The sequence below is a fragment of the Bos mutus genome, chromosome 4 (genome assembly GCF_027580195.1).
Source record: "Bos mutus isolate GX-2022 chromosome 4, NWIPB_WYAK_1.1, whole genome shotgun sequence".
NCBI lineage: Eukaryota > Metazoa > Chordata > Mammalia > Artiodactyla > Bovidae > Bos > Bos mutus.
Window position 1 is genome coordinate 36,563,657 of NC_091620.1, and position 27,376 is coordinate 36,591,032.

At 39.1% G+C, this 27,376-nt stretch overlaps 1 protein-coding gene and 1 non-coding gene across 4 annotated transcripts in view; both read right to left on the bottom strand.

Moving 5' to 3' along the window:
* Positions 1 to 1,448: 1,448 nt before the first annotated feature.
* Positions 1,449 to 27,376, bottom strand: part of LOC102279315 (uncharacterized) — a 38,977-nt gene continuing 13,049 nt past the window's right edge. For 2 of the 3 annotated variants that reach the window (XR_011463972.1, XR_011463970.1), the window contains 4 exons: positions 12,351 to 12,397; positions 9,000 to 9,328; positions 3,559 to 3,594; positions 1,449 to 1,977 (listed from right to left, as the gene is read on the bottom strand). This is a non-coding gene — a transcript (uncharacterized protein). Of the gene's footprint in view, positions 1,978 to 3,558; positions 3,595 to 8,999; positions 9,329 to 12,350; positions 12,398 to 16,943; positions 16,999 to 27,376 lie in introns of all 3 variants that reach the window. The other variant, XR_011463971.1, reaches the window with a different exon arrangement.
* LOC102279028 (D-dopachrome decarboxylase-like) lies at positions 17,465 to 17,956 on the bottom strand. Its single transcript, XM_005888151.3, has one exon. The coding sequence runs from the start codon at positions 17,954 to 17,956 to the stop codon at positions 17,600 to 17,602; it is 357 nt and encodes a 118-aa protein (XP_005888213.2). The 3' UTR covers positions 17,465 to 17,599.

Here is a 27,376-nt window from a genome sequence, read left to right on the forward strand (position 1 = left end):
GTGCTAACTATGGGGTGTGAGGTGGAAACTCTGGTCCAGTGTTCCTCCCCCCATACCACGTGGCAGTCATGCTGTAGTGAAAAAGGACTGGACCAAAAGGATATACAGCTTCCTCCCACCTCAGAAATGCACCTGGATACACAAGAGGCTTCCGCAGGGAGATTCTGAGGACCTCAGGGCCCATTGAGTCTAAGGGCGGAGCTGGGGTGTCAGGATGCTCAGAGTACCATCCACTGTCCTCCTCTGCCCAAGACTCTCAGTCCAATTGTTACACTCCCCTCAAAGAGCAGTTACTAATCTAGATACACTCCCAGAGTAAGGCAGGATTTCCATAGTGTTGATAACAAGGGGAGTAGCTATGGTGATTGCAGAGAATATACACGAGGAGAAGGCAGACGCACCCACAAGTCCTTAAGAAAATTCTCACTGACTCCTTGAAGAATCTCTTTAGTAAAGAAGCAGTGCGTGTCTTGTTTTCTTTTGATTTGCTTTGTTTTGTTTTCCCAGTTGAAAGTGAATGCTGGGGAAGCTAAAACATACAAGGTAACAAAATATAGGATCTGAGAACAAAGAGACCTGGCTTTAAATGAGTATTACTAACAAAATAGTGGTGAAAAGCAGATAACTCTATTTCTCTTATCTGTAAAGTGTGGACTATAACTATACCTTCCTTCAAGGGCTCTTAGAGGATTAATGGGATTACCTGGTGAATAACAGAAAATGAGTCCCTCTTCCACCCACATCCAACTTGTCTGCAGGGAAATGAGATTAGAGATGATTCGTGATGATCCTGTGTATGTGTGGAATCTATCAATACCATTTCTACAGTAGAGCTGCCAACACTAGATGCTAATGTTGTTGAGGACTTGCATGAACCCAACATCGTTAACTCATGTTCTTCATGCTCATGGAGACAGGGCTCTGTAACTTCATTACCCAGAAGAGGAAGGCGCAGAGTTCAAATCGCTTCCTGAGGTCACACAGATGCCAATAGAGACTCAGGCTTCAAACCCAGACCTTCAGGGTCAGGGGGGTGGTCAGAGTCTGTGCGCTTCACCCTCCACCCAATGCCCCTCTGGTGCTGGAGCAATTCTCATGGGGTTAATGTGAGGATCAGTAGGCAGTGCTTGTGAGACATTAGTACAATCTCAACATGCACAGTTCAAGGCATGATGGGTGTCACCCTGTGACCATCAGAACATCCCAAACCAATGAGTCTGAATCTGGTGACTTTGAAAGAGAAGGAGACCAGTACTTTCATTTGGCTAGGAGTCCTCTTGGGGCCAGTGCCCCAAAGGAAGCACCATAACCACCATCTCAGGGAAAGACTTAGAAATGTGTTGTTGATCATTATTACAACCAGCACTGAATTTAATATTTCAGTCGTCATGCTGTTTCTTAGCTTGGTTAAATTTCATGAAATTAAAGTACACACAGACAAAAGTGGCTATTGGTTTCTCTTTTTAATTATTATGCTTATTATTAAAACAGAAAGTACAGAATTCAAGTAGCTAAGCTGGCAGTCCCAGAATGTGTGGCAGGGAGGGTCAGGGTGATGGTCTGGGGGGAGGCGCTGAGGGAAGAGATGGGGAGCTGCCCGTTGTGTGCAGGTACAAGGACTTGGAGGCTGGAGGAGCTGATGAGGTTGTAGCGACAGGATGGGGAGAGGCTCCCCTGGACCAGCCCTGGGCATTTTCCCTGAATAATGGCAGAATTCCTTGTTACAGAGGAAAACTGTTTGCCCAGTGGTTTGAAAAACCAGTACACAATAATAGAAAAATGTACCCATTATGTAGATGATGAAGGAGAGTTGACCATTTTAGGGCACCGTCTATCAGAAAATCTTCCCATCGCTGAAGATGCCTGTTCTCCAAAACACACAGAAGGCGATGATGGAGAAGTAGATCATGCTCTTGAGGAGGAGGAGGAGGTAGGTATAATAGGCAGAGGTGTTCGCAAACTGCAGCTGCAGGGTATCTAAGAGAAGTCCTTTGATTAGTTAGGCCTCGTCTTTCAAAAGGATAAAAAAAAGTGATGGGGAAACATGTCATAGTTAGAAAAGTCTGATCCATTATATGTTGTCCATCAGTGAGATTCCTCTAAGGGGTACAAACCAGGGAAATCTGTTGGTGTTTAGGGTGGAGGGTGGGGGGTGGCTAGTAAAGAGAACATCGTACAAAATGGAATAAACTGTTTAATCCAAACTCTCTGAAACTTTAGGAGCTCATGCTTCAGTCCCTTGTATTTTCTTTAACATCTTTCATTGAGGCTAAGATGTCATAGAATAATTGTACTTATTCTCTTCTGAAACCTTGCAAGATATATAAGATGCCAAGAAAAAATAACAATGATGATGGGTCTGACTTGCCTCCTCAATAGATCACCAGGTCTCTTCCTATGAAAATTTCCCTTTTCCACACTTCATCTCATAGAGTCAGAACTCCAGAATCACTAGCACTTAGTGTGGAAAGGATCTCAGGAAGCTATATGTTCATAACTCAACTGACCTCAGTCAGGTCAGGCATTAGCTCAGTTCCTGGCCCCCTGATACTGGGAATGAAGGAGGGATGAGCAGAGCCAGAACTTCTAAATTCACCTAGAACCTTCATGTAGAGAGAACGGGCCACCCACTAGTACTGATTTCTGTGCTAGCTAAATAGATACCCTATGGGGAACATTCCACATATGTGACCTTATCTCCCAATTAACTGAGTTGAGTGCAATTGTACCCTATTGGCAGTTAAGGAAATTACTGTCCAGAAGATATAAGTAATTTACCCATATTCATGCAATAACAAAACAACTGGTGTTAAAGTCCATCTGATACGCTGAAGCCCACACACTTATGCACATACCGCCCCCTGCCCTGCACCCTGCAGCGGATCCATTCTATCTCAAGACCTTGGCTTTGGGATTCTTGCTCTATGCCTGTATCTTAGAGGCAGAATAGAGAACTGAGTAAGTGTGTGAGCCATTGATTCAGATGTGCTGGGCTGAATTTCAAGATCGAGCCTTGTGACTTCATACAAGGGACTTTATTATTTTCAGCTCTTTGTCCTCATCTGTAAAGTGAGGAGAAAATACTGTACCACCTCAGGGGAGTGTTAGGAGGAGCAAACATAATATTTAGGCAAGACATGGCAGAGCACCTTGTATATATAAAGCTCTCAGTGTCAGTTCATGTATTAGCTACTAGCAATCACCAAAGACAACAACAACAACAAAAAAAAAAACCTACAAGAAACTTGATATCACTTTTCTCCAGTTATTTGAAACACAAGCCACACAAACAAAGGAAATCCACTGTTGAAATAATTCAGAGTCTACCACTGCACCCTCTAATTCAGAGTTATCTCACATCAAAATCAGCATTTACAGTGTTAAGATGACTCCTAGGAAATGATGATAGATTTACTTAAAAAATCACTCAGTCCATTTCTGCAATATCCAGACATTCTGTTTTTTCCACCTTAAACCAAAGAAGTTCAATAGTTAAATTTTTCCAGAGGAAAAAAATGTGGTAGCATGACATAAAGGCAAACATAGACAAAAACTTACCACTTTCTTTTTTCATGCAGGCATGTGTATCGACCTCTACAAAATAAAAGCAAGTATTAGTGAATTGTTTATATCCATTATTTGACAGTGTGTGTCTCTGCGTGTGTCTGTAGATAGACAGACAAGCTGATAGATAGAATCTGCCAAGAAAGGAGAAAATCATTAAAAATAAGAGCCCTACAAATTTAAGAACAGATGGTCTGATTGGACGTAATTCAGTAGACCTAACTCATATGTGGTTTTCTGTATGTGACAATGTTGAAGTTCATGAAGGGGACATTTTTCTTCTCCTTTGTTACAATCAGAAGGTAATATTAATATCTAAGGACATCTTCCCTGTTGGCTCAGACAGTAACGAATCTGCTTGCAATGCAGGAGACCTGGTTTTAAACCCGGGGTTGGGAAGATCCCCTGGAGAAGGAAATGGCAACACATGTCAGTATTCTTGGCAACACCCTCCAGTATCCTGGAAAATTCAGTGGACAAAGGAACCTGGTGGGCTACCGTCCATCGGGTCCCAAAGAGTCAGACGTGACTGAAGGACTAACACTTTCACTTTCAAGACCATTTTATTTTCCTTCTGTATTCATAGCTTCTAACACAGTGTCTGACCCAAAGTAAGTGTTCAAGAAATACTGTCAAAAAGACAAATCATCAGAAAAAGTAACTGTTCTACATTCTTAAGTACCCACTGCTTACGTGAAGGGATGCTACCAAAAGGAATGCATCCAATCCTAGAATCCACAACAGAATCTCACATTTGAAGGAGTTTGGCTTAGGTAAATTTCACACCTAGTCAAAAAAAAAACAGCCAAACCTTTCCAAGTCACACATACTCCAGTACTCCCAACTCACATACATGATTTTCTACAGTCGTGGAATTTATGGATATCAGGATAACAATATAATGCCTGGAAGATTCCCTGGGTAAGAGAATGGCTACCTACTCCATTATTCTTGCCTGGGGAATCCCATGGACAGAGCAGCCTGGTGGGTTACAGTCAGTGTGGTCACAAAGAGTCAGACACGACTGAACGGCTAACTAACTAACTAATAACTAGTGAGTGATTATTACTGTGCCATTTAATGAAATACTTCACATGCATTATCTCCTTTAATTCCCCAATGACCCTGTGATGAGTTATATTAGGGAGGGATTCCATGTCACAAAAGGAGAATAAAGGTTAGAGGGTAAGTTATATCAGTGATGACAGTACAGTCAAATGTTGGTTGTGGGGGATTAAATGAGATAAACCATGTGAAAGGTACTTGTAAAAATATTCCATCGAAATACAGAGAAATTAATCTCTAAAGAGACCACATAATTTCACCATGTTAGTCACTCAGTGATGGACATTAAAAACACCTTCTTTTCCAGAGTTCTTAATTACTCTTAACAAATGAAATATTTATCACAGGAGATCAGCATTTCAGTGCAATTCTTTCCAGGGTGGTGAGAGAGACCAAATCACATTACTTGTTCTTGACAATATAAAACTTGACGTGAGAGTTGTATTTATCTAAAGTGAAAAAAGGCAAATATTCATACAAAGACAAAATTTATTTAAAACATAATAAACTGTTGGATGGAGGGAAGCAGAGACACAGAGGTTGTTCGGGTTTATCCTTTTTATCCTAGGTGTATTTTTGTCCACATGATGTGGTTCTGGTGTGCTGTTTTACACCCTTGAGATCTTTTTTTGGTTCACTCTAAAAAATGCATTTGGGATATAGTGTCCCCATTTTTCAGAAGTTCACTTTTTACCACTTTGCTCTTACAAAAGATCTACATAAGTACCTGTTTTTGCAAAGGAATCTGAAGAGGATTTTCAGTTTTATGAAAAAAGGCTAGAAGTAAAAGTAGCATTTAGTGTTTGTTTTGCAGCCAGTCATGATAGAGGCAGTGGGCACCCCCAGCAGCAAGGACAGCTTTGCCAAGGACCTGCACTCAGCATCTCAGCATTACATTCCCATAGATCTGAACTGTGTCCGTAAGCATCTGTGCTTTACTTTCTTTCTTTTATGCATATAGTTTTATTTATTTATTTTGGCCAGACTGGGTCTTTGTTACTGCGTGGGCTACTCTCTAGTTGCTATGCGCAGGATTCTCTTGTGGAGTGCGGGCTCTAGGACACATGGGCTCAGTAGTTGTGGCTCCCAGGCTCTAGAGCACAGGCTCAATAGTTGTGGCGCTTGGGTTTAGTTACTCCGTGACATGTGGGACCTTCCCAGACCAGGGATTGAACTCATGTCTCCTGTATTGGTAGGCAGATTCCTTACCACTGAGCCACCAGGGAAGCCCTGTGCCTTATTTTTTATTTACTTTTTGTGCATTTGTTAGCCAAATGTGTCTTCAGATGATTGCTTCTTCACTTTATGCCTTTCTGCTTAGGATAGATTTCATAGGAACAGTCTACTTTGGGGTAGAAGCTAAACCTGTATAGCTGCTGCTGCTGCTGATGCTGCTAAGTCGCATCAGTCGTGTCCGACTCTGTGAGACCCCGTAGACGGCAGCCAACCAGGCTCCTCCGTCCCTGGGATTCTCCAGGCAAGAACAATGGAGTGAGTTGCCATTTCCTTCTCCAGTGCATGAAAGTGAAAAGTGAAAGTGAAGTCACCCAGTAGTGTCCGACTCTTCTTGACCCCATGGACTCCAGCCCATCAGGCTCCTCTGTCCATGGGATTTTCCAGGCAAGAGTACTGGAACCTGTATAGACGTTGGGGTAAATCCCAAGATAGAAAATGCTAGTACACTCATGTTAGATGTTAAAATATACTTAAGAACTGGCTTTAATAAGTCTTTAAAAACTTTCTTTTCCTTACAGTGAATTTATTATAATATTAATAAAGATCACTTATCACCATGCATTGATTGAGCTAAAAACAATAATGTAAAATTTTTTCCTCATAAAATCTTGTGAGTATCCTAAGTTCTCTTTCTCAGTCATCGTTGGTCAAAAACTTGGATCAGATTAGTTTTTATGTGCCTTCAAGATCACGTCATTGATTTGTGCTTCCATATTTATTTTTATTTTTTATTAATACAACAAAAAAAACAACAAACAGGAACTTCTAAAAACACTGTTAGGAATTCAGTATAGAATGACTTTGATAAAATGCCCTTATTAGCTATGTTGCTCTGAGAAGCCCATGGGAGGCATTTATTTCAGAAATTAAGTGCCAAGTAAGATATATTATGAACTGGAACATCTCTCCTTTATGGTCATTACCTGGAACTTATTATTCCTATTTTCCCCTGAATATTGGGAAAATCAAAATCTAATAGGGCACTTAAGCCTAAGGTTATAGTAAACTTGCTTTGTATATTTGCTTCCCCTCTGTTTCTTAGGTGTAGAAACAGAAATCTGGGGTTGTTTCTGTAATCATACTCTAGTTAGTTTTAGAAAAGGATATAAATAAATACAAATAATATATGAATAAATACAACAGTATTATGTTTTGGAAAGCAAGCATTTTCTCGGATGTTACTTCATTTACTCTTCATCAAGGCCCCAGGACAAATCCAAGGCAACTACTCAAATATAATTTGATCACTGGACAAACTAAGGCTCTGAGAAGGTAGACTTATTTCAGAAATTCGGACTGCTAGACCAAAATCTCTATGCATTTTTTTTTAATGCTTGGCTCCCACTGCTTAAAAAAGCTTCCTAACCACAGAGAGAAGTACAAAATGATTCCTTCTTATGGGCACTCTGGGGCCTTTTGTCTGTTAGGCAAATACTCAGGACATTAAGTTCCAAGTCCAGGGAGTTACAGGACCACTTACAGGGCCAAGGCACATCCAGCCCTCTGCCTGCATTGAGCAGACACGTCCAGCATCTGCATCAAAGGGACTCCTTTGGGACATTATGCCCAAATCACAAGTAACTCTGAGTGATTAGGGAACAAGTACCTTCTCTTTTGGAGAAGGAAATGGCAACCCACTCCAGTATTCTTGCCTAGAAAATTCCATGGACAGAAGATCCTAGTGGGCTGCTGTCCATAGGGTTGCACAGAGTCGGACACGACTGAAGCGACTTAGCAGCAGCAGCAGCATATTCTCTTTACATACATTGTGGCTCACATGGTAAAGAATCTGCCTTCAATGAAGGATTGATCCCTGGATTGGGAAGATCCCCTAGAGAAGGGAATGACTACCCACTCCAGTATTCTTGCCTGGAGAATTCCATGGACAGAGCAGCCTGGCGGGCTTCAGTCCATGGGATCACCAAGTCAGACATGACTGAGGGATATTCTCTTTACTGTAGTGCATCTTTCTGGGAAAGTAATTCGCCCAAATGTGTTCATTCACACATCGCTCCAGGATTGGCACATGCTAGGGCTGCAATGAAAGTTTGTGAGAGGCATTTTCCAATGAGATACATTCATTATGTAGAATGGGAGTAAGTCTGTACACTTTAGCCTCACTCCATCTTTAATTGGGCTTCCCTGGTGGTTCAGATGGTAAAGAATCTGTCTGCAATGCAGGATACCTGGGTTCAATCCCTGAATCAGGAAGATACCCTATGGCAACCCACTCCAGTATTCTTGCCTGGAGAATTCCATGGACAGGGGAGCCTGGTGGGCTATAGTCCATGGGGTCGCAAAGAGTTGGACACAACTGAGCAACTAATACACACTTTAATTACAAAATTTTAGCTTAAGGTAGTAGGTAAAACACAAATCTCAAAAACCCAAGACCATAATAAGCCTGCAGCAGTAATTATTCTACTTTTTGTTGAGCTACAATCTGAATTCCTCATAAAAATGCCATTTTGTCATTTAATGGCTCATTATTTCTGGGTTATATCTTGAACAAAGCAAGACTGAAGTAAGAGTGACTTTACTTGATGAGTAGAACTTTTCTGAAAGGTATATATAGTTGTTCTTATTTCTGATCAAGTAAGATCATCAAAAATGGAATATCTTTCAGTGTGTTTATTACATGCTAATTGATAGTTACTTTGACGTGTATTGTTTCATTTAATCTACACAACAACACTAAAATATATCATTGTGACCTTTATATTTTAGATGATCAAACTGATCTGAGAAAGGTTTAGTAAATTTTTTTTCTTTTTATGTTTCAAAGTGAAAGTGAAAGTGAAAGTCACTAAGTCATGTCCGACTCTTTGTGACCCCATGGACTATTCAGTCCATGGAATTCTCCAGGCCACAATACTGGAGTGGGTAGCCATTCCCTTCTCCAAGGGATCTTTCCAACCCAGGGATTGAACCCAGGTCTCCCACATTGAAGGCAGATTCTTTACCAGCTGAGCCAGCCAATACAATTTTGTAGGATATTTAGGCTATCATTAAAGGTAACAACATTAAAGATGATTTATATTTGTTTTCATTAATGCTTGATTGAAAAGGTAGGGTATTTCCTTTGGGAAAAAAAAAAGTATTCTTGGAGGTTATGTTTCTTTATAATCTCATACCTTTTTTAACTGGAGAAAAAGAATCTGTTGATCACGTCCTCCTTTGTTATTCTCGTGTTTGACGATACATACATGTTCTTTATCCATTGCCTTTTTAGTCAAGGTTAGCCAGCTGAATTTCATGTATGTGTCATTAGTCTTGATGATATTTCCCTGATAAGATTCCAGAATTGTATTGACATTCTTTTCTTTCCATTGTATCTTAATAGCATCAGGGAAAAAATTCTGAAGAAGGCAAAGATGTGTTCCAGCCCCGTGGAGTTTTACTTCCTCAACTGAAGGAAAAAATACAGTGGGCTTGGGAAATAAGTCTCCATCAAGCCTTCTATCTGTGGGGGGAAATGGAAGAGAATTGAAAAGAATTATTAGAGAAACATACATGTCATGAAGTTTGGAACAATTTGGCTTAGAGTGAAAAGAAGAAAAGCTGCCAGTGAATTAACTCTCATCATGGCTTTTCATCCACAGTAGATGTTTTATTTCAATGGGAAGCAATGTTCAAAAAGTTAGATCACTTGCCCAAAGTCACAGTTTTTCAGAAGCAGAGGCTCACCCACATCTTGGCTTTGGTTCCTTTTCCAAGTGCTAAGTTGGACTGTGACTTAAAAATGCCCTGTATCAATGCTTGTGACATTCATAAACAAATTAATTTTATTAAATCTCTTTTGTTCTATCATAGTGGAGACTATTTTAAAAGGGATGGGAGTAGGTGATGGGGCTAGGGGAGGAGATGAGATAACTTTGATGATTTCTGTATAGGTAAGAATCTTTAGTTGCTTCTAAATGACTTCCATTTCCTATATCAGGTTTTGTAAATTACAGTCTTTTTGGCCAATTAATACATTCTCACATTCTGCAAATATGTTGACTCTTATTCTTCATTTAACTTACTCTGGGATATATCATACTTATTCTGATTCCTAAATAAATAAATGTCAGGAGAGGTTATCATTTTAAAACAATATACATTCACTTGTATTCATGGGAATCTATGTCCACATGTACTTAACAATCTAAGTTGAACTTTTAGCTTCAAGTGTGGGTCCTATGCTCAGTTCTGAAGTGAAGTTCTTGCTAATTGATAACTTTATACAACTTCTCAAGGTCACATCAGAACCACTCTAGACTTTTGAGTGGGGCAATATTAAAGTTTCACCTCTAAATTATTTACAGTGCCTTGAATTTAGAAGCAAAACAATGATATTTTCAGTATTTCTATTAAAATAAATTATTTTCAGAAATGTTTTTATATTTATCTTGCCAAGTAATGCAGTTATAGAATTTTGTTTTGCTTTAGAAAATGTTCATCAAGAACACATTTTATTTTGGAATTTCATTCAAAGTTGAAGCATAACTAAGAACACACCATATTTTGACTTTCAGTGTCTTCCCTCAAATTTAAATCTACTTTGGGCTGCTAAACTGTTTATGAACTAAAATATTTCTTTGTTTACAACTGCTGAATAAAGTGTATATAGAATTAGTGTCACATTAAAAGTTATGGCTCCCTAGTTTTCTTGCAGACATAAAGTCAAGGTATGTAAAAAAAAATCACAGTTTCCAAAAGGTGTCACTTGGATGCTGGAATGTTCTTGATTATATGCTTACTGTTATTATAATAAGGCTTAGAACATTTTCGAATTTGATCTTCAACTGAACATGAATGCTTTGCTGATATTATCTTTTGGCTAACTTGCATTTAGTTGAATAATCCAAGGGGCAATTTCTTAAGAAAAGAAGCACTGGATTTCTCCTTTGAGAAGAAATGGAAAATATTCTTGATAATTTCTGCCTGTGTAACAAAGGTCTTGATTTCTATACTAAATCAGTAAGCATGCAATCTTAATTTTTTACTCATGCTGTAAATACAATTAGCTCACAATGTGCTTAATTTTATACATTTCTGTTTTAGCACAAATAATATTTGATTGATTGTAATAAGACACTACAGAGAAGGCAACGGCAAGCCACTCCAGTACTCTTGCCTAGAAAATCTCATGGACGGAGGAGCCTGGTAGACTGCAGTCCATGGGGTCGCTACTAGTTGGACAGGACTGAGTGACTTCACTTTCACTTTTCACTTTCACCCATCAGAGAAGGAAATGGCAACCCACTCCAGTGTTCTTGCCTGGAGAATCCCAGGGACGGTAGAGCCTGGTGGGCTGCCATCTATGGGGTTGCACAGAGTCAGACACGACTGAAGAGACTTAGCAGTAGCAGCAATAAGACACTAAATATTTCTCCATCTGTGTATGTAATTTGTTGATCTTGATTTATGTGTTATATTTTTTCTTGTCATATTTTTAATCAGATAAATAATTACAATTCATTTATATTTAAATAAGAATTTCAAATTTATGACATTTCTAACAACATCTATTTGACTTTATACCACGACCATTCTCCATAAAAATTTAATTTTTTTTCTGATAACTATAAGCATGAAGCCCAAATTTATGGGCTATAAACTGAGGCAATAAATTTTGGTGTAGATATAATATCAATTAAAAAAATGATTAAGATTTATTTTCTTATATGTGCATAAAGTGTTCATAGTCTATATTTATGAACAAAAATAAAAAATGAACACATTTTAATTTCATTTTTTTTGTTAAGTGAAAACAATACCCTAAAGAGAAAAAGAATACATCTAAATTCAATCTTTTGTGTGAGTGGACGGTAAGATAATTCTTCATTTAGGCAATTAGAAATACAACTGTATTTGCTGGAGAACATCTGTTCTGTCAGTGCTATAGGCTGCAAATAGCTCCATCCTGGATACAGTTCTCTTTGAATAGGTTGTAGTTACATTATCCAGCACCCATGATAAGTCAGTCAATGTACAAAGTACTATATTCACACTATCTCATTCAATTCCAATAAAACCCCTGCTGGATACATATTGTTATCTCATTTACGGATTAGAAAACTGAAGCCAGAGTATCATCTCCAAGTTCATATAAGCAGTAAGTAATGGATTCAGAGCTCCAGCTCAGCCAAAGCTTACACTCCTTAAAAACATCCTTTCATCATCAGAAAAGGAAATGTGTCAACTCACAAAACTTACCTGCAATAATAAACTTTGGCCTTGGGCCAAACACCTTCATAATTACATAGATATTAGTACTTCGTACAAGTCCACACGGACACAAAGCTAATTCCTATCACAATACGTACACAGTGCTGTCTGTGCTATCCTTTGCAGATTCGTTTAAAAATCCGTTCTAAGATTTCTACATCTAAACATCATCAAAGCCCTGTTTTCTCTAAACATTCTTAACTATTACTGCAATTTAATTTTTTCTTCTCTTCTCTAGAAACTTGAAAAACTTGCATTCCTCTGATACCTACCTGTGACTACAAGTTTTGTCCCATCGCCGAAGATTTTTACGTAATAACTCCACAGTGATTCAACCCATACCAAAAACTGTAGACTAATTTAGCATCTCTGATTTCTTCAATCCTGATGTAACTATGACAGTCTGCTATTCAAGTGCATGTTTAGAGTCTGAACAAAAATTTCAATGAAATGTATGGGCAAAAGGCATTATTTCTCAACGGTTTTTGTATTGACATAATTTTTAACTCTAGGTGTAATTCAAATAAGAAATTAAATATTACACTTGAATATTTGACTTTGGTATGTATCCCTATAAGCTTGTATGTTCAAGTTGCAAAAAACTCATATTTAAAAAATACACATGTTTTATTTCCAAACATTTCTACTGCAAGATGAGAGAGCACCTTATATTCTAGTATTTGAAATTATGCTCATTACATTTAGCCACTTTAGAAGCAGTTAATAGTCATAGAAACTGGGAATTTTTAAGTACTATTTGTTCTAAACTGACCTAAGATGAGATGGTAATTAATACATTTATCTGTACTCCTGATTGCATAAAAAATTCCAAAGAGTAATATTTTGAATTCTAGAGAAGAAATTGACTTTTTAATCACCTACCATGTCCCAACGTCTATGATAGGTAATTTTCATTTTTAATTTCATTTTATCCTCAGAACATCAACTTGAGATGGTTGTTACATAGATGGAATAAATCAGTGGAAATATATCAAACTGTTAACAGCAATGTGTCTATATAAAAATTTAATTTTTTCTTTGTTTCTGTATTTTTCCATTTTTCCCCATTATGAGCATGTATTGTCTTTGTAATTTTTTAAAGCAATAACCAATGAATTAAAATGTATTTGCTAAAGGATCATCATACATAAGTGACAGATTCAGAATCAAAGTCTATGTTTTTCCCTCACTACACGTTACTATAAATCATTTTCCAGGATCCTCATGAGTTATAACTGGTTCACCTTCATTTAACTGGATCGTTATAATTTACATTGAATAGAGTCAGTTGCAAAAAGCAAACCAGAATGTTGCTTTCCAATTTACAAACTCATTTGTTCTTATGATCACAACTAAAAGAAATCAAAATACATATTTTTTCTTCACTTTTCAATGCTTTATCAACTTTGCAAAAATTTTTAAAAACTTTAATTTCCATGGATCTCGTAGGATAAGAACATCCTTAAGAGATGTTCCCCATCATCCAGGCAAAATTTTATCTTTAAGGCAAATGAGGAGGGAACAAGTTTACTGGATTGAATTTAAGGGGAAAAAAATCCATCTTAAGACATTCTTGAATATGGTCACAAAGTTAAATATCTTGAAACTTGGTATTAATCATTCTCTGACTAAATAAGTTGAACACTATTAGTCCAAATTTTCCTTTGGTTGTTTTCAGAATTAAATTAAAAATTATCTAAGAGCTTTGAAATTTTCCAAGACTAAATGAATGTAATGTATCCATCACTGAGGAACTCACACTTGGTCTAACAGGCTAACTCTTGTCAGTATCTTCTCTACTAGGTCAGGAAAACAACAGACTCCAAGGACCTGGTTGGAGTCACTGACCTCTCCAGTCATTCCCCGTGCCTAATCCATTACCAAACAGGGAATAAATCCAAGAATTCTGAGCCAGCTGCTGCTGCTGCTGCTGCTGCTAAGTCACTTCAGTCATGTCCGACTCTGTGTGACCCCACAGACGGCAGCCCACCAGGCTCCTCTGTCCCTGAGATTCTCCAGGCAAGAACACTGGAGTGGGTTGCCATTTCCTTCTCCAATTCAGGAAAGTGAAAAGTGAAAGTGAAGTCGTTCAGTCATGTCCAACTGTTCACGACCCCATGTACTGCAACCTACCAGGCTCCTCTGCCCATGGGATTTTCCAGGCAAGAGTACTGGAGTGGTCTTCTCCAGTACTTGCCTTCTCCATCTGAGCCAGCACCAACACTCAAGCCTGCAGTGCCTGTATTGCCTACCTATCCCTACCTCACTACAGAATTTACAGAAACTTCACCTGTAAGAATAAGTTGTGTTCTGGAACCAAACACTCTGATGCTCTGGCCACCTGTTTGTGCTACCTAAAAAGCCTTTATAGAAGTCTCCCTCTGTGCCTGCTCTCAAATTGTGCCCATATCTTTTCAATATTTGTAGAAATATATAAAAATTGAACCTGATAACATTAAATAAAGATGGAGCTCAAGTAAAAGCACATTAGGTACAAATGATCAAGAACTGAAAAACTGAACCCACTCTTACTGGGCAGCTTGGGCTTGTGTGGTCCCATCTCAGCTCACATACATTGGAGAGTATGATTTCATCTTTTCTCACCATTTTGCCTAAATCTTCTAAATATCCTCCCTTTAAAGTGTTTTCATGCATAAAATCAGTTCATGCTTAGAGTATACAGTGTTTCTTTAATTTCCAAAGTTGAGCAATAATGGGAATAATATTTTTGAGTATTTTATAGATGTATATTTGTTACATTTTATAGGTATTTTGTGATCTATATGTTTTAAGAGGAAAATATCTGGGTTAAATCTAAAGTAACTTCTTTCCAGAATCTAATTCTCATCTAGTAGACAAAATGAGTTGTTACAGACTATGAATTTTTAATGATGATCTCTTAAGCTATTCCTTTGCTGAAAGACTGCTCCCCTCTGCCTAAAAATAACCTTGTGGTTTCAAGAGCATTGAAATAAAATCCTCCACTGCTCGTCAGAGAATTTTATTCAGCTTTGTATTTCTCGAGATTTTGGTATCACATTTTCTGCACTATTTAAAAAATTTTATTTTATTTTGGAGTATAGTTGATTAACAATGTTGTGTTAGTTTCAAGTGTACTTCCAAGTGATTCTGTTATACATATACATGTATTTATTCTTTTTCAAATTCTTTTCTCCTATAAGTTGTTGCAGAATACTGTGCTATACAGTAGGTACTTGTTGGTTACCTGTTTTAAATATAATAGTTTGTATTTGATATTTTTCATTCCCATAATGACTGGAAAGGCAGCTCTAAGTTATGCAATTTAGCAAATTTGATGCCATACAAAAAGAAATTTGAGTTGAATGGTGTCAAAATGACTTATTCTATTAAGATGACCTGAAAATCAAATTTTGAGTACTTAATAGATGTATATTTAATATGACTTACATGATCTTTTCTGGGAGGAAAAAGATAATTTCATTTTCTGATTAGAAGCAGAAGCATTGTTTTCATACACAAGTAATAATACAAATTATGAATTATTACTAATTAGTAGTCAATTACAGAATCCTTTTAAAAGGTCAGAATACAAAAGATTAAATATTCAGAATATAAAAACAGGATGCGATGCTTCTCACATCACTTAATGATCCAGACCATGCACTTAGGAATAGACTATCAGATTCCAAACTTCACCACAGTAACTAGTCATGTACTTTATTTAGGCAAATGCATGAACTTCTCTCAAGCTGTTTCCTTATTTATGAAATGGGAATATAAGAATTTCTGTTGAGGAAAGAGATAAGGCCCTAAGACTACTTATCATGGTGTCTGGCCTTCAGTAAATAGTAGCTGATATTATTATTCTCTTTAAAAAGATGGTCTGCAGCCATTTCATTAAAATCTTCCAACAAAGTACGTGGATTTTATATTGCTTAGCTGTGTCCAATATGGATTTTATATGCAATAACCATTTTATCCATTAAGAAAGGAAACAAGCTCATCAGTCCAAGACTTCTTGCCTCTCTGGCAGCCACAGGCCATAGTACATTGGGCTCAATCATGTTGGAATCTATAATGATTTTCTGCTAATCAAGAAACTCTTTGAGTGTTGAAACTTGTTCTGTCTTGTGTCTTGTTCACCTTTTTATCACCAGCATCCAACACAGAAACTGTCCTCAATAAATGTTTGCTGAAAGAATAAGCAAATAAGGATGTCCAACCATGCAGACTCTTTTCATCGATTTTGGAGCTGAGATGGCTCATTGAGCTCACAAATTCCATGAAACTGGTCCATATGCAGGCAATGTAACAAAAGATGTGACTGCACAAGTTTCAACTGATCTCAGCCTCGCTCTAAGAATTTAGAGTAATAAGAAGTGGAGTAATAAGAAGTGGGATTTATCTATCATTATTTACTATAATTTTTTTCCACTGCTGTTAAGGATGAGCTGAAAACCAAAAATGTCATTTTTTCAAGTTATTGGGAGAGAGAAATACTGTGTTTACTACAGAGAAGAGATAAATTAGAAAAGTATTTCTCACTTAATCCATTTATTAGAAAAGAATTTTGAACCAGTAACTTATACCAACAGATTACAGACATAGTCCTCAAAATACTTTAATTTCTACCCTGAGTCTATTCTTTGTTGGATAAAAAGTTGAATTTCTAAAAGTAGAATTCCAACTTCTTACAAGCAAGGAAGTGAATAAGCCATTTACAAGGCAGTTTTGTTTCCATATACAATGACCAGTAGTTGCAAAACTCCTGTTCATATGCTGAGGCCAAGAATGTGGCAGTCAAATAAGGCGAATCCTAAATTGCTTTTTTCTAAAAAGCAACCATTTTCACTATTAAGTTAAAATAGGAAAAAGTTACTTACCAGGAGGTATTACTACGAGCTTAGTTCCTTCACCAAATACCTTGATCCAGGTTGACTGTCACAATGATTGGAGCTTCTACAAAAATCTCAGCCCTCTCTTCACTTCAACATGTGATTAGAAGTTCAAAATACTTTGTGGTGGCAATTTGATCTTCTGACTTTTGAAAGTCCTTGAACATAGGTTTCATGGCATCCAATATGTATAGATTTACCTCAATCGACCCAAATGTCTTTCATTTTCCTCTGAGTCATAAACATTAAAAAGCACTGATAGATAATGGAAAGGGTAAAAACAGAAAAAAAAGAGTTTGGCATCAACCAACTGCTTTTCTAAATTTCCAGGAAAAGTATTCAGAGAATTAGGGCTTTCTTTCTATTCTCAGGTGTTTGGTTTTGTTGAAACTGTTCAGAGATGTTATCAAAGAACGTCTCTTCTGTTCTCACAAACCCCAGGGCTCCTTCATTAGTGATTCAGGAATGTTTTTTGGGTTTTTTTGGTTTTTTTTGAGACAGAGCTCTCTTCATTTATTTCTTGTGAGGATGCGGAGGAGAACCACACGGAGGTGACAGAAGCTGGTGTCCACCAGGCCCTCATTGCCAGGTGGCCTCTCTGGAAGGGCTGTCAGCTCAGAGGCCCTGGATGCCCTACATGCCAATCATAAAAAGGTCATGACTGTCCCCTTCTTGCCAATCTGCCAGCGCTCCAAGGGGAAAAAGCGGATCATTATCCGGTCCTCGGCCAGGTCCAGCTCCTTGGTGAGGAACTCGAAGAAGCGCGCGCTGTGGCCGCGGTCCTCCTGGGCCGTCCCCACCTCACCGATGGAGGAGAGGAGCAGCTGGGCGCTGGGCTCCACCGAGCAGTTCACCACCATGGCTAGGCCGGACCGCACCGTCATGTTCACGCAGTCCTCAGGCTTGCTCAGGATGGCAGCAGTGGCCGTGCAGAGCCACTTCTCCAGCCCCATGGGCACGCGGCTGGCGGGCAAGCTCGTGTCCAGCTCAAGGAAAGGCATGTTTAGCGGGAAGGGTGTGAACGGTCGCCGGGGACAAAAAAGGGGAATGTATTTCTGAAAGGCGGAAACACTTCAGTTCAGTTCAGTTCAGTCGCTCAGTCGTGTCCGACTCTTTGCGACCCTATGAATCGCAGCACGCCAGGCCTCCCTGTCCATCACCAACTCCCGGAGTTCACTCAGACTCACATCCATCGAGTCAGTGATGCTATCCAGCCATCTCATCCTTTGTCGTTCCCTTTTCCTCCTGCCCCCAATTCCTCCCAGCATCAGAGTCTTTTCCAATGAGTCAACTCTTCGCATGAGGTGGCCAAAGTACTGGAGTTTCAGCTTTAGCATCATTCCTTCCAAAGAAATCCCAGGGCTGATCTCCTTCAGAATGGACTGGTTGGATCTCCTTGCAGTCCAAGGGACTCTCAAGAGTCTTCTCCAACACCACAGTTCAAAAGCATCAATTCTTCGGCGCTCAGCCTTCTTCACAGTCCAACTCTCACATCCATACGTGACCACAGGAAAAACCATAGCCTTGACTAGCTGGGGAGAAGGCAATGGCACCCCACTCCAGTACTCTTGCCTGCAAAATCCCATGGATGGCGGAGCCTGGTAGGCTGCAGTCCATGGGGTCGCTAAGAGTCGGACACAACTGAGTGACTTCACTTTCACTTTTCCCTTTCACGCATTGGAGGAAATGGAGGCCCACTCCAGTGTTCTTGCCTAGAGAATCCCAGGGACGGGGAAGCCTGGTGGGCTTCCATCTATGGGGTCGCACAGAGTTGGACACGACTGAAGCGACTTAGCAGCAGCAGCAGCAGCAGACTAGCTGGACCTTTGTTGGCAAAATAATGTCTCTGCTTTTGAATACGCTATCTAGGTTGGACAAAACTTTCCTTCCAAGGAGTAAGCGTCTTTTAATTTCATGGCTGCAGTCACCATCTGCAGTGATTTTGGAGCCCCCAAAAATAAAGTCTGACACTGTTTCCACTGTTTCCCCATCTATTTCCCATGAAGTGATGGGACCGGATGCCATGATCTTCGTTTTTTGAATGTTGAGCTTTAAGCCAACTTTTTCACTCTCCACTTTCACTTTCATCAAGAGGCTTTTGAGTTCCTCTTCACTTTCTGCCATAAGGGTGCTGTTATCTGCATATCTGAGGTTATTGATATTTCTCCCGGCAATCTTGATTCCAGCTTGTGTTTCTTCCAGTCCAGCGTTTCTCATGATGTACTCTGCTGAAAATGCAAATATACCAACATTAATACAGTGGGCAATGTGAACAAAGTTTTTGTTTTTTCATAAAACCACTTTCACTATTGGATCACATGATGTTTACAAAAGCAATGTCAAATGAGAAAATGTACTTAAATTAAAGCTTAAAAACTATATCTAGTTCTCTGCATAAGTTGAAAGAAGTCTTGGGATGCTGCTCTGTAATGTTATGTCACTTATCCTGGATTGGGGGAAAATAAATTGCCAGAAGCAGCTGAGTGCTCCTCTGAGCACAGATGAGTTGTCCATCTTCAGGATTCAGACAGAACAGGTCCTGAGCACCCCCATGTCCACCTGAGATCCACCCAGTCCTGGTCTAATCCCCTGTGAGCAATCAGTGCCTCTGTCCTGAGGGTGAATGTAAGAGGAGATCATGGTGGGCAACTGCCCGTTCACAGCAGCTCACGGACCCCAACACAATGGGAGAGGATGAGAGACCCGGATGAAAATCATGTTTAGAAAGGGTTTTTAACTGAAAATTCCAAGGTATTATTACTTGGAGCTGTCAAATACCTTTTCCATCTATTGTAGGTAAGAATGATACCTGCCCATTCAATTCCTTTCTGATCCTTTTCCTCTGTTTTCTCTTATTCCAAGAAAATGAGCAGAATTATAAAGTATTTTAAGAGGTGTCTGTATTTCAAGATCCACAAAGGTAGTAAAATACAAAAGAGTAAATAGAGTTATAAAATCCCTTATTAAATTAGAAGAACTATATGAAGAGTATAATATCTTAATGAAAAAAATAAAAGTATTAGTTGCTTAGTCATGTCTGACTCTTTGTGACTCCATGGACTGTAGCCCACGGGGGTGCTCTGTCCATAGAATTCTCCAGGCAAGAATACTGAAGTAGGTTAGTCATTCCCTTCTCCAGGGCATCTTCCTGACCCAGGAATCGAACCTGGGTCTCCCACATTGCAGGCAGATTCTTTACCATCTGAGCCATCAAGGAAGCACAATAACTTACTAAAGAGCATAAAATAAAATCTGAACAAAGAAGCATGTCATATTTGTAAAGGAGAAACTCAAGACCATAAAGAAGCTAATCTTTCCTAAAAGCATGTATATAAGTTGACTGCAATTCCAATCAGAATTACAGTAACATTTTATTTTTTGGTCTTTGCTGTGAAGTATGGGGGTGGACTAGATAAGGTGATTTCAAATTCTAGTGGGAAGAATAAATACAAGATAATTGAAAAATATTTTAAAAAACAATGGTGAAGAGACATTGCACATAGTAGATTTTATCACTTATTACAAAGCTACTAACTAAAATATAATATTTTATTTTTCAATAATAAAGAAATATATTATTTTAAAACCAATTTGGGGCTATTGACTACTATGTTGGGAAAAACAAAAATAGCTCTCTACCTCATACCATATAAATGGGGTTCCAAGTAGATCAATATCAATATTGAAATGAAAAGGACTCTAGAGATGTGAGCTAGAAAGAAGCAGGAGGCTAATTGCGTCTGTTGTGTGGGAAGCTTGAAAAGGGAAGAGGCATAGTACATAATACTTAATGTTTCAGAAGGAGGAACTTGGAGAATATTCACTTTTTACAGTATTTTTCAAATAAACACTTTTTTGAAAGAATAAATGGTGGTGACTTAGTGAAGACTTTAGTGACATGATCAGATCTGTGTTTTAGGAACATAATGTAAGAGCAGAAAGATGGGTGGGTCAGTGGACCAATCCTGAGGAAGCAGACATGTTTCAGAGACGATTGCCATGAGCTACTGAGAGGCGTCTGTGGACCCAGTTACTGTAGTGACAGGGGGATGGACAGAAGGGCTGGTGCAATAAATATTAACAGGTTCATCAGGTTTCTAAGAAGTTCAAATGGGAGAAATCAAATTAACATTAAGGAGGTTGAAAGTGAAGGAAAAGATGTTTTAAAATCAAAAAGATAAAGCTCCAATTCTAACCCACCACTCCTGGTGACATGTCCTTGGGTACATCTCAGAGTGTCAGTTTCCTCATCTTTAAAAGGGAGGTGTTACTATCTATTTCTCAGTACTTTTGTAAAGTTCACATGAGATAATGTGTCTAGAAGATGTGAGGCAAAATTCAGGAACAGAGAATTCACTTTTGCAAAGAATAGAAAAATCTTAGCACTGCATACAAAAATAAATAATTTTGCTTTTAACCCTGCTTCATGTTACACACGCACACATACACACAACTCACCACATTCTGAGGTGACCAACTAAGGTAACTAAAATCCTACTTTAGTATGAGGAATGAATAGAGAAATATATAAATAACAAACAAGTCAAGTAAAATACTAGTTTCAAAACGACCCCTTGAGGGTTTGCATCATTTTCTCAGGTATGATTGATGATTCCATGGTTGACCAAATTTATCAAATTTGGCAGATCACCAAAAGTTATGAATCTCATATTATGATCATTGCTAGGATTAAGTGGTTATTTCTGTCCTGGGCTTACTGATTACCCTGCACATGTCAGCTGGAAAATAAGAGTTTCTACAGTTGCACTAAGTCATAAAGAGAGAGAAATAGCAGTTCTCTGCCTAGCATCTGAGAATTTGGGTTTTGGGCTTTGTCTTGACAGCCAATTCTATTCTCAGACAGTACATGAGAGGTTCAGCCCTGGTTTGTGGTTTCCTTTCTACCAGAAGAATCCAACTTCCTAGGGCCTCCTGCCTCCTCCTTTCAGATCTCATTTCATGGGAAACACCTAAAGAAATGTCAGGTTCCTTCATTGCTTTTTTCTCAAGACCAAAGAAAGCCAAAGATGTGGAAGGTCAAGAAAACACCATCTGTTTTTTACAAAATATTCTTGTATGGTATTAAAGGACACAGAAACATATGCTCTTTACTGAGATAGGAAAGTTTGAGGAAAAAACAATGCAAATTGTGCAGACTGGGGTGAAGGAATGGACTGGAATCAATTTTATTCTGGCAACTTATCAGAAATCCAAGAAGAGAGGTATTTAACTGTATTGTAAGGGTATAGATTTTGTTGTTATTGCTCTTCTTTATGTGATTTTCAAGTCTGGCTAGTAAGAAATGCAAAAGGCAGATCAGGGCTACCAAACTTGGAACCAACTGCATAACCATCAAGTTAGAATGAATCCCAGGTTTCAGACCGAAGAGCAGGAAATTTAGGACTTGGTTGGGTAAGTCCTTCTGTAAGTGATGTTTACAAATCTATTCACTAGGAAAGCAATCTCCACATTTGATGTGTATGCCAAGAAAACTATTCTAATCATTGAGAATTTCAGAACAGATGGGAATCTACAGAAATGAAGGGGAGTAAGTAGCCATACGGAGAAGGCAATGGCAACCCACTCCAGTACTCTTGCCTGGAAAATTCCATGGACGGAGGAGCCTGGTAGGCTGCAGTCCATGGAGTTGCACAGAGTCAGACACGACTGAAGCGACTTAGCAGCAGCAGCAGCAGAAGCAACAAGTAGCCATAGGGAAATAGAAGAGAGGTAGACAGAGCAGGGAGTCCTGACTTTTACCCTTTCTCAAGAGTATGGCAATCACATGATTTACCTACAAATCAGACCTGGGTCCTGGGGACATCACATATGAAGACAAGCCATTCTTGTCACAGCTTCCTTTGAGAGAAATGCAATTGTACTAAAAGGAGTTCAATGCTAAACACAAGACAGGCAAGAAAAGGCAATGCACTGAGAGTCTAAAAAGCAGATGTGCCCTACCTCTGTGGTTAACTGGTTTTGCAAAAGCCACTCATAATCTCTGAGCCTCAGCTTTCTTATCTGAAGTGTGGGCATTGGACTAAATTTGTCCTGAAGGCCCTTCCTGTTCCAAAAACTACGAACCCATGATTAAGAGCCTGTTGTGGTTGTTCGAGTGGTGGTGGGGGCAGGGGCTAGCAATAGAGAAAGTTTTCTTCCATGTTCCTTCTGACTCTGTAATACCGTGAGATCCCAGCAGGCACAGTAGTAGGTGGCTTCATCGGACTTGACAACATTATTGATTATCAGGTAAAAGATTCCGTTCTTTTTGTTATCTATCTCCAAGCGGGAATTAGGTTTGTCCAGCTTATAACTGTTAGCTGAGCCATAAAGGATTCGTTTCAGGGGCTCCCCTTCTTTCTCTTGATACCAGTGCACAATGGCATTCTCCAGGGGAACCCCTGACAGCTTGCAACTTATGTGCACTGTTCTGTCTGGTCTTCGGGTAGAGGAGAGTTGATGCTGAGAAATTTTCATTTTGATGTCTCCATCTGAAAAGCAAGGGAGGTAATCAGAAGCTGACTTAAAAAGGCTGACACAAAAACAATGGAAAGAAAGGAGAGAGGATAGAAGTCAACCTACAAACCCAAGCCAAAGACATAAGGAAAACCCACATGGTTGGCATTGCCAGTAATTCGTAAGAATACGGTGTGAATCAGGACAGAATAGGAGATGCAGTGGCAGCCCGTGTTCTGTGGAGGCAGGGATGTGGGAGGAAGCTTTGCTTTAGAACCAATGAAAGTCTTTCTCAGATCTGTCACAGTGTTATTTTTAATCATCTTATTAGTATAAAAGAGCTTTCAGACTCCTAACAACCTCGTCAAAAAACACTTATGTTATAATAATGTACTGTTGGGACCTCCCTGGACGTCCAGTGGTTAAGACTCCAGGCTCCCAGTGCAGGCCCCAGAGTTCAGTTCCTGGTCAGGGAACTAGATCCTGCATACCCAACTAAGACCTGATGCAGCCAAATAATTTTTTTTAAAATATGGTAACTTAATGTTATTAACACCTTGGAAGCAATTCTCTTCCATTTTTCCTTGATGTGTTGCTTCAGATACACTTATCCTTGGGCTCCTTTCCATTCTCTGAGTTATAGATTTTTTTCACCATATTTTGTGAGAGTGTGAGTAATGAGGTATGGCTGTCATAAGAATTAGAAAGATATTATCATTACTATAAATAGTAACACATGAATATGAATATGCAGGAAGTTGTATATTATATAGATCATTCATTTGCAGAAAGTTCACAAAGTTGGGTAAATGCCAGCAATTATTGTAGTTATTGCTTAGGATACTGTGATGTTACCATATGCCATTTCTTCATTCCGCTGTGAATGAAGAAAAGTGTTGCAGGAAACAAAATCCCCTTGTTTTGTTACCTTTCAATCTTTTCCTATTTACAATTCTTAGTTTTTCAGCATTAAATCTATGCTTTACTGTGGTTTGGAGGACAATGTAAGATGTGATTTTTTTAGTCCTGAGTTCCTATTTTCGCTGTGATGACTCTGAATTGATTTAGTCTAGGCAGGTTAGGACACTGTGATTTGTTGAACACTGTGCTGAAACATTCCTGTGTGAACCTCATTCAGTCTTCAGCAACCTATGTGGTTGTTAGCACCATGCCCTCTGAAAATTGGGAAACCATGGACCTAGAGATTTCCACACAGAGTGAGGTAAATCAGACGCAGAAAGACAAATATCATTTGATATTGCCTGTATGTGAAATCTTAAAAAAAGAGGTATAAAGGAACCTAGTTACAAATCCGAAGTAGAGTCAAGGGATGTAGAAAACAAACTTTTGGTTACCAGGGGATAAGAAGGGAAGGAATAAATTGAGAGATTTGGATTGACATACACACAGTACTATACATAAAATAGATAACTAATAAAAATGTACTGTCAAGCACAGGGAACTATCCTCAACACTCTGTAATGGCCCATATGGGAAAAGAATCTTTTAAAAAAGAGTGGATATATGTATATGTGTAACTGATTCACTTTACTGTACAGCAGAAACATAACAAAGTATATCAACTGTACCCCAAATAAAAATCTAAAATAAATAAATAGACTAAAAATAAAATGAGAAAACAGAAATAAATGATTCAGTAACTTGCCTAGGTCACCCTGTCAGGGAATTGAGCAGGACTTAGAAATCCAGTCCTATGTCACTAAAAAGACCTTGTCTTTTCCGCCACTCATTCATTCATTCTTTCTTTCTTTCCAAGCCGACACATCATGTTGAGCACTGGTTTATGGCTTCCTTCCCAAGAGGCCCCCATACATGATGAAGCTGTGACCATGGGGGTAATTTAAAAAGCCAGCCTATGACCAAGAGTTTAGGATGGAGAATAAAGTGATCTAACTGAAAAAAAAAGCCTCACGGATCAGGTCCTGGACTAGTTGCTCAGACACTGCTCAGGGCACATGTGCAGGAAAAGAGCCCTTTATAGGAGGCAGAAAGCTGGGGCAGCGGGGGCGGCGGTGGTGGGGGTCAAGGGGGTAGGGTGCTTTTGCCCAGACTCGTTGGTGTGAGGGTGGTTTTCGTTCAGACAGCGGATCTCTTCTGCAACATGTTGGCCTGAGGGCGGTTTTTGTTCAATGACAGCGGATCTCTTATGCAACGTGTGTTCCACCCAGCAGGCGCAATAGTAGAGCCCCGCATCCTCTTCAGTAGCCTGGTGTATCCTGAGGCTCACCAGTGAGTTACTCGGCCATTTCCTTGCTTCATATCTTTCCTCACTAATCCCTTGTTCGTGAACAACATTCTCATTGGAGGAAATATACAGAACTCGTTTTAGAGGCTGCTCTGGTTTCTGTCGGTACCAGTGCATGTATACATTCTTCTTTAACTTATCTATTTTTATTTGGCATTCAAGAAATGCCGTATTTCCTTTTTTCTTGGTAATTGATGTTATGCGTTGTGTTATTGGAATATCTCCACTTGTGTCTGAAAGAAAAAACAGGAAAAATTAATGAAAGCTTGATGTTCATTAAGGTAGTCTACATGTATTCTCTACTCATGAAAAGCCTGGGGACTGATGTTTAAATTTTCTTCCCGAAGAACTCAAGATATGGGTGGAATTTTTCAGCCTAGCTCGAAAGACCGTGTGACCAGCGTCCACCTGAAAGGGGTGATGTGACTGTCCATGATCAATCCCCTTCCTTGGGTAAAGCCACTCACATGTCCAGAGGGAGGCCACCACCAAGACCTGGGGCAGGAGCAGCATGCTGCCGGCTCTTGTCAGGAGATGTGACTGAATAATGGGAAGATTGCAGAGCAAACGGGCAGGCTGATTTAGTAGGAGGAAGTGGTGTTCAGAACCCACAGCTAGGATCCAGGCCACAGGGACAGGGGCTGGTGGTAATTCTCAAACATCCTGTGGAAATAGGTCTGCTATTTCATCAGCAGATTTCTTTCAATCAGCCTGTGATTTTCACCAACCAGTGACATTAGTATAAAGAAACAATTATATGGTTAAGGGACTAAAGTCCTTTATTGATATAACAGAGGGGAAGAGAAAGACAAGGGAGGAAAGGCCAAAGTCCACACTTGACAGGCTCATGGGAACTTGAAACATCTTTGATGGTCACTGTACTGCATCAGGCAGTCACAGATGTAGGGACAGCTTACTAGTAGTGTATGACCCTGCTCTATACTTTCTATAACCCAGCTGAAAAGAAGATTTATTTCAGATTCTTATTTTTGAATATGACCATTAAATGGGATCCTTAGAGATGCTGTGTCCTTGGAGTGCCTCAATATGCCTTAAAAGCAAAAACCATTGTTATTTTCTATTATAAAATGAGTGCAACCTCAGTATGGATCATAAAGAAACACAAACAGAAGAGAAGAAAATGGCTTTTTGTCCCATCGCATAGAGACAATTAGGAGGTAACAGTGTATTCTCTTACAAATTAATGTCTATTCCTTTTAAAATTTTGTTTCACATGGGTATGATGATGTGTATGCAATGTTATGCTGTCTTTATCATTTAATAGGATACCATGAACATTTTTATATTCTGTAATTTCTTCCTTGTAGGGTTCTGACTCTTAGCAAGGTTCTTTGGTTGACCACCACGTTGACTTTCAGATAAGTTAGGGTCCCACAGACTCTATTCATTTTACATGGAAGTCCACAAAACAGGAGAGCAGAATAGAAAATTCATTACTTAATTCATCACTCAGTTTTGAAACCCTGTTATGCTACCTTTGGTCACCTAGTAGCTTACCAAAATATACTTTGTCATCTGTCTTCCTTTTCAAGCTTTATTTCCTTATTGCTCCACTTGTTTGCCTGCATCTCCCAAATAAATTCAGTTCAGTTCAGTCACTCAGTCGTGTCTGACTTTTTGTGACCCCATGGACCGCAACATGCTAGGCCTCTCTGTTCATCGCCAACTCCCGGAATTT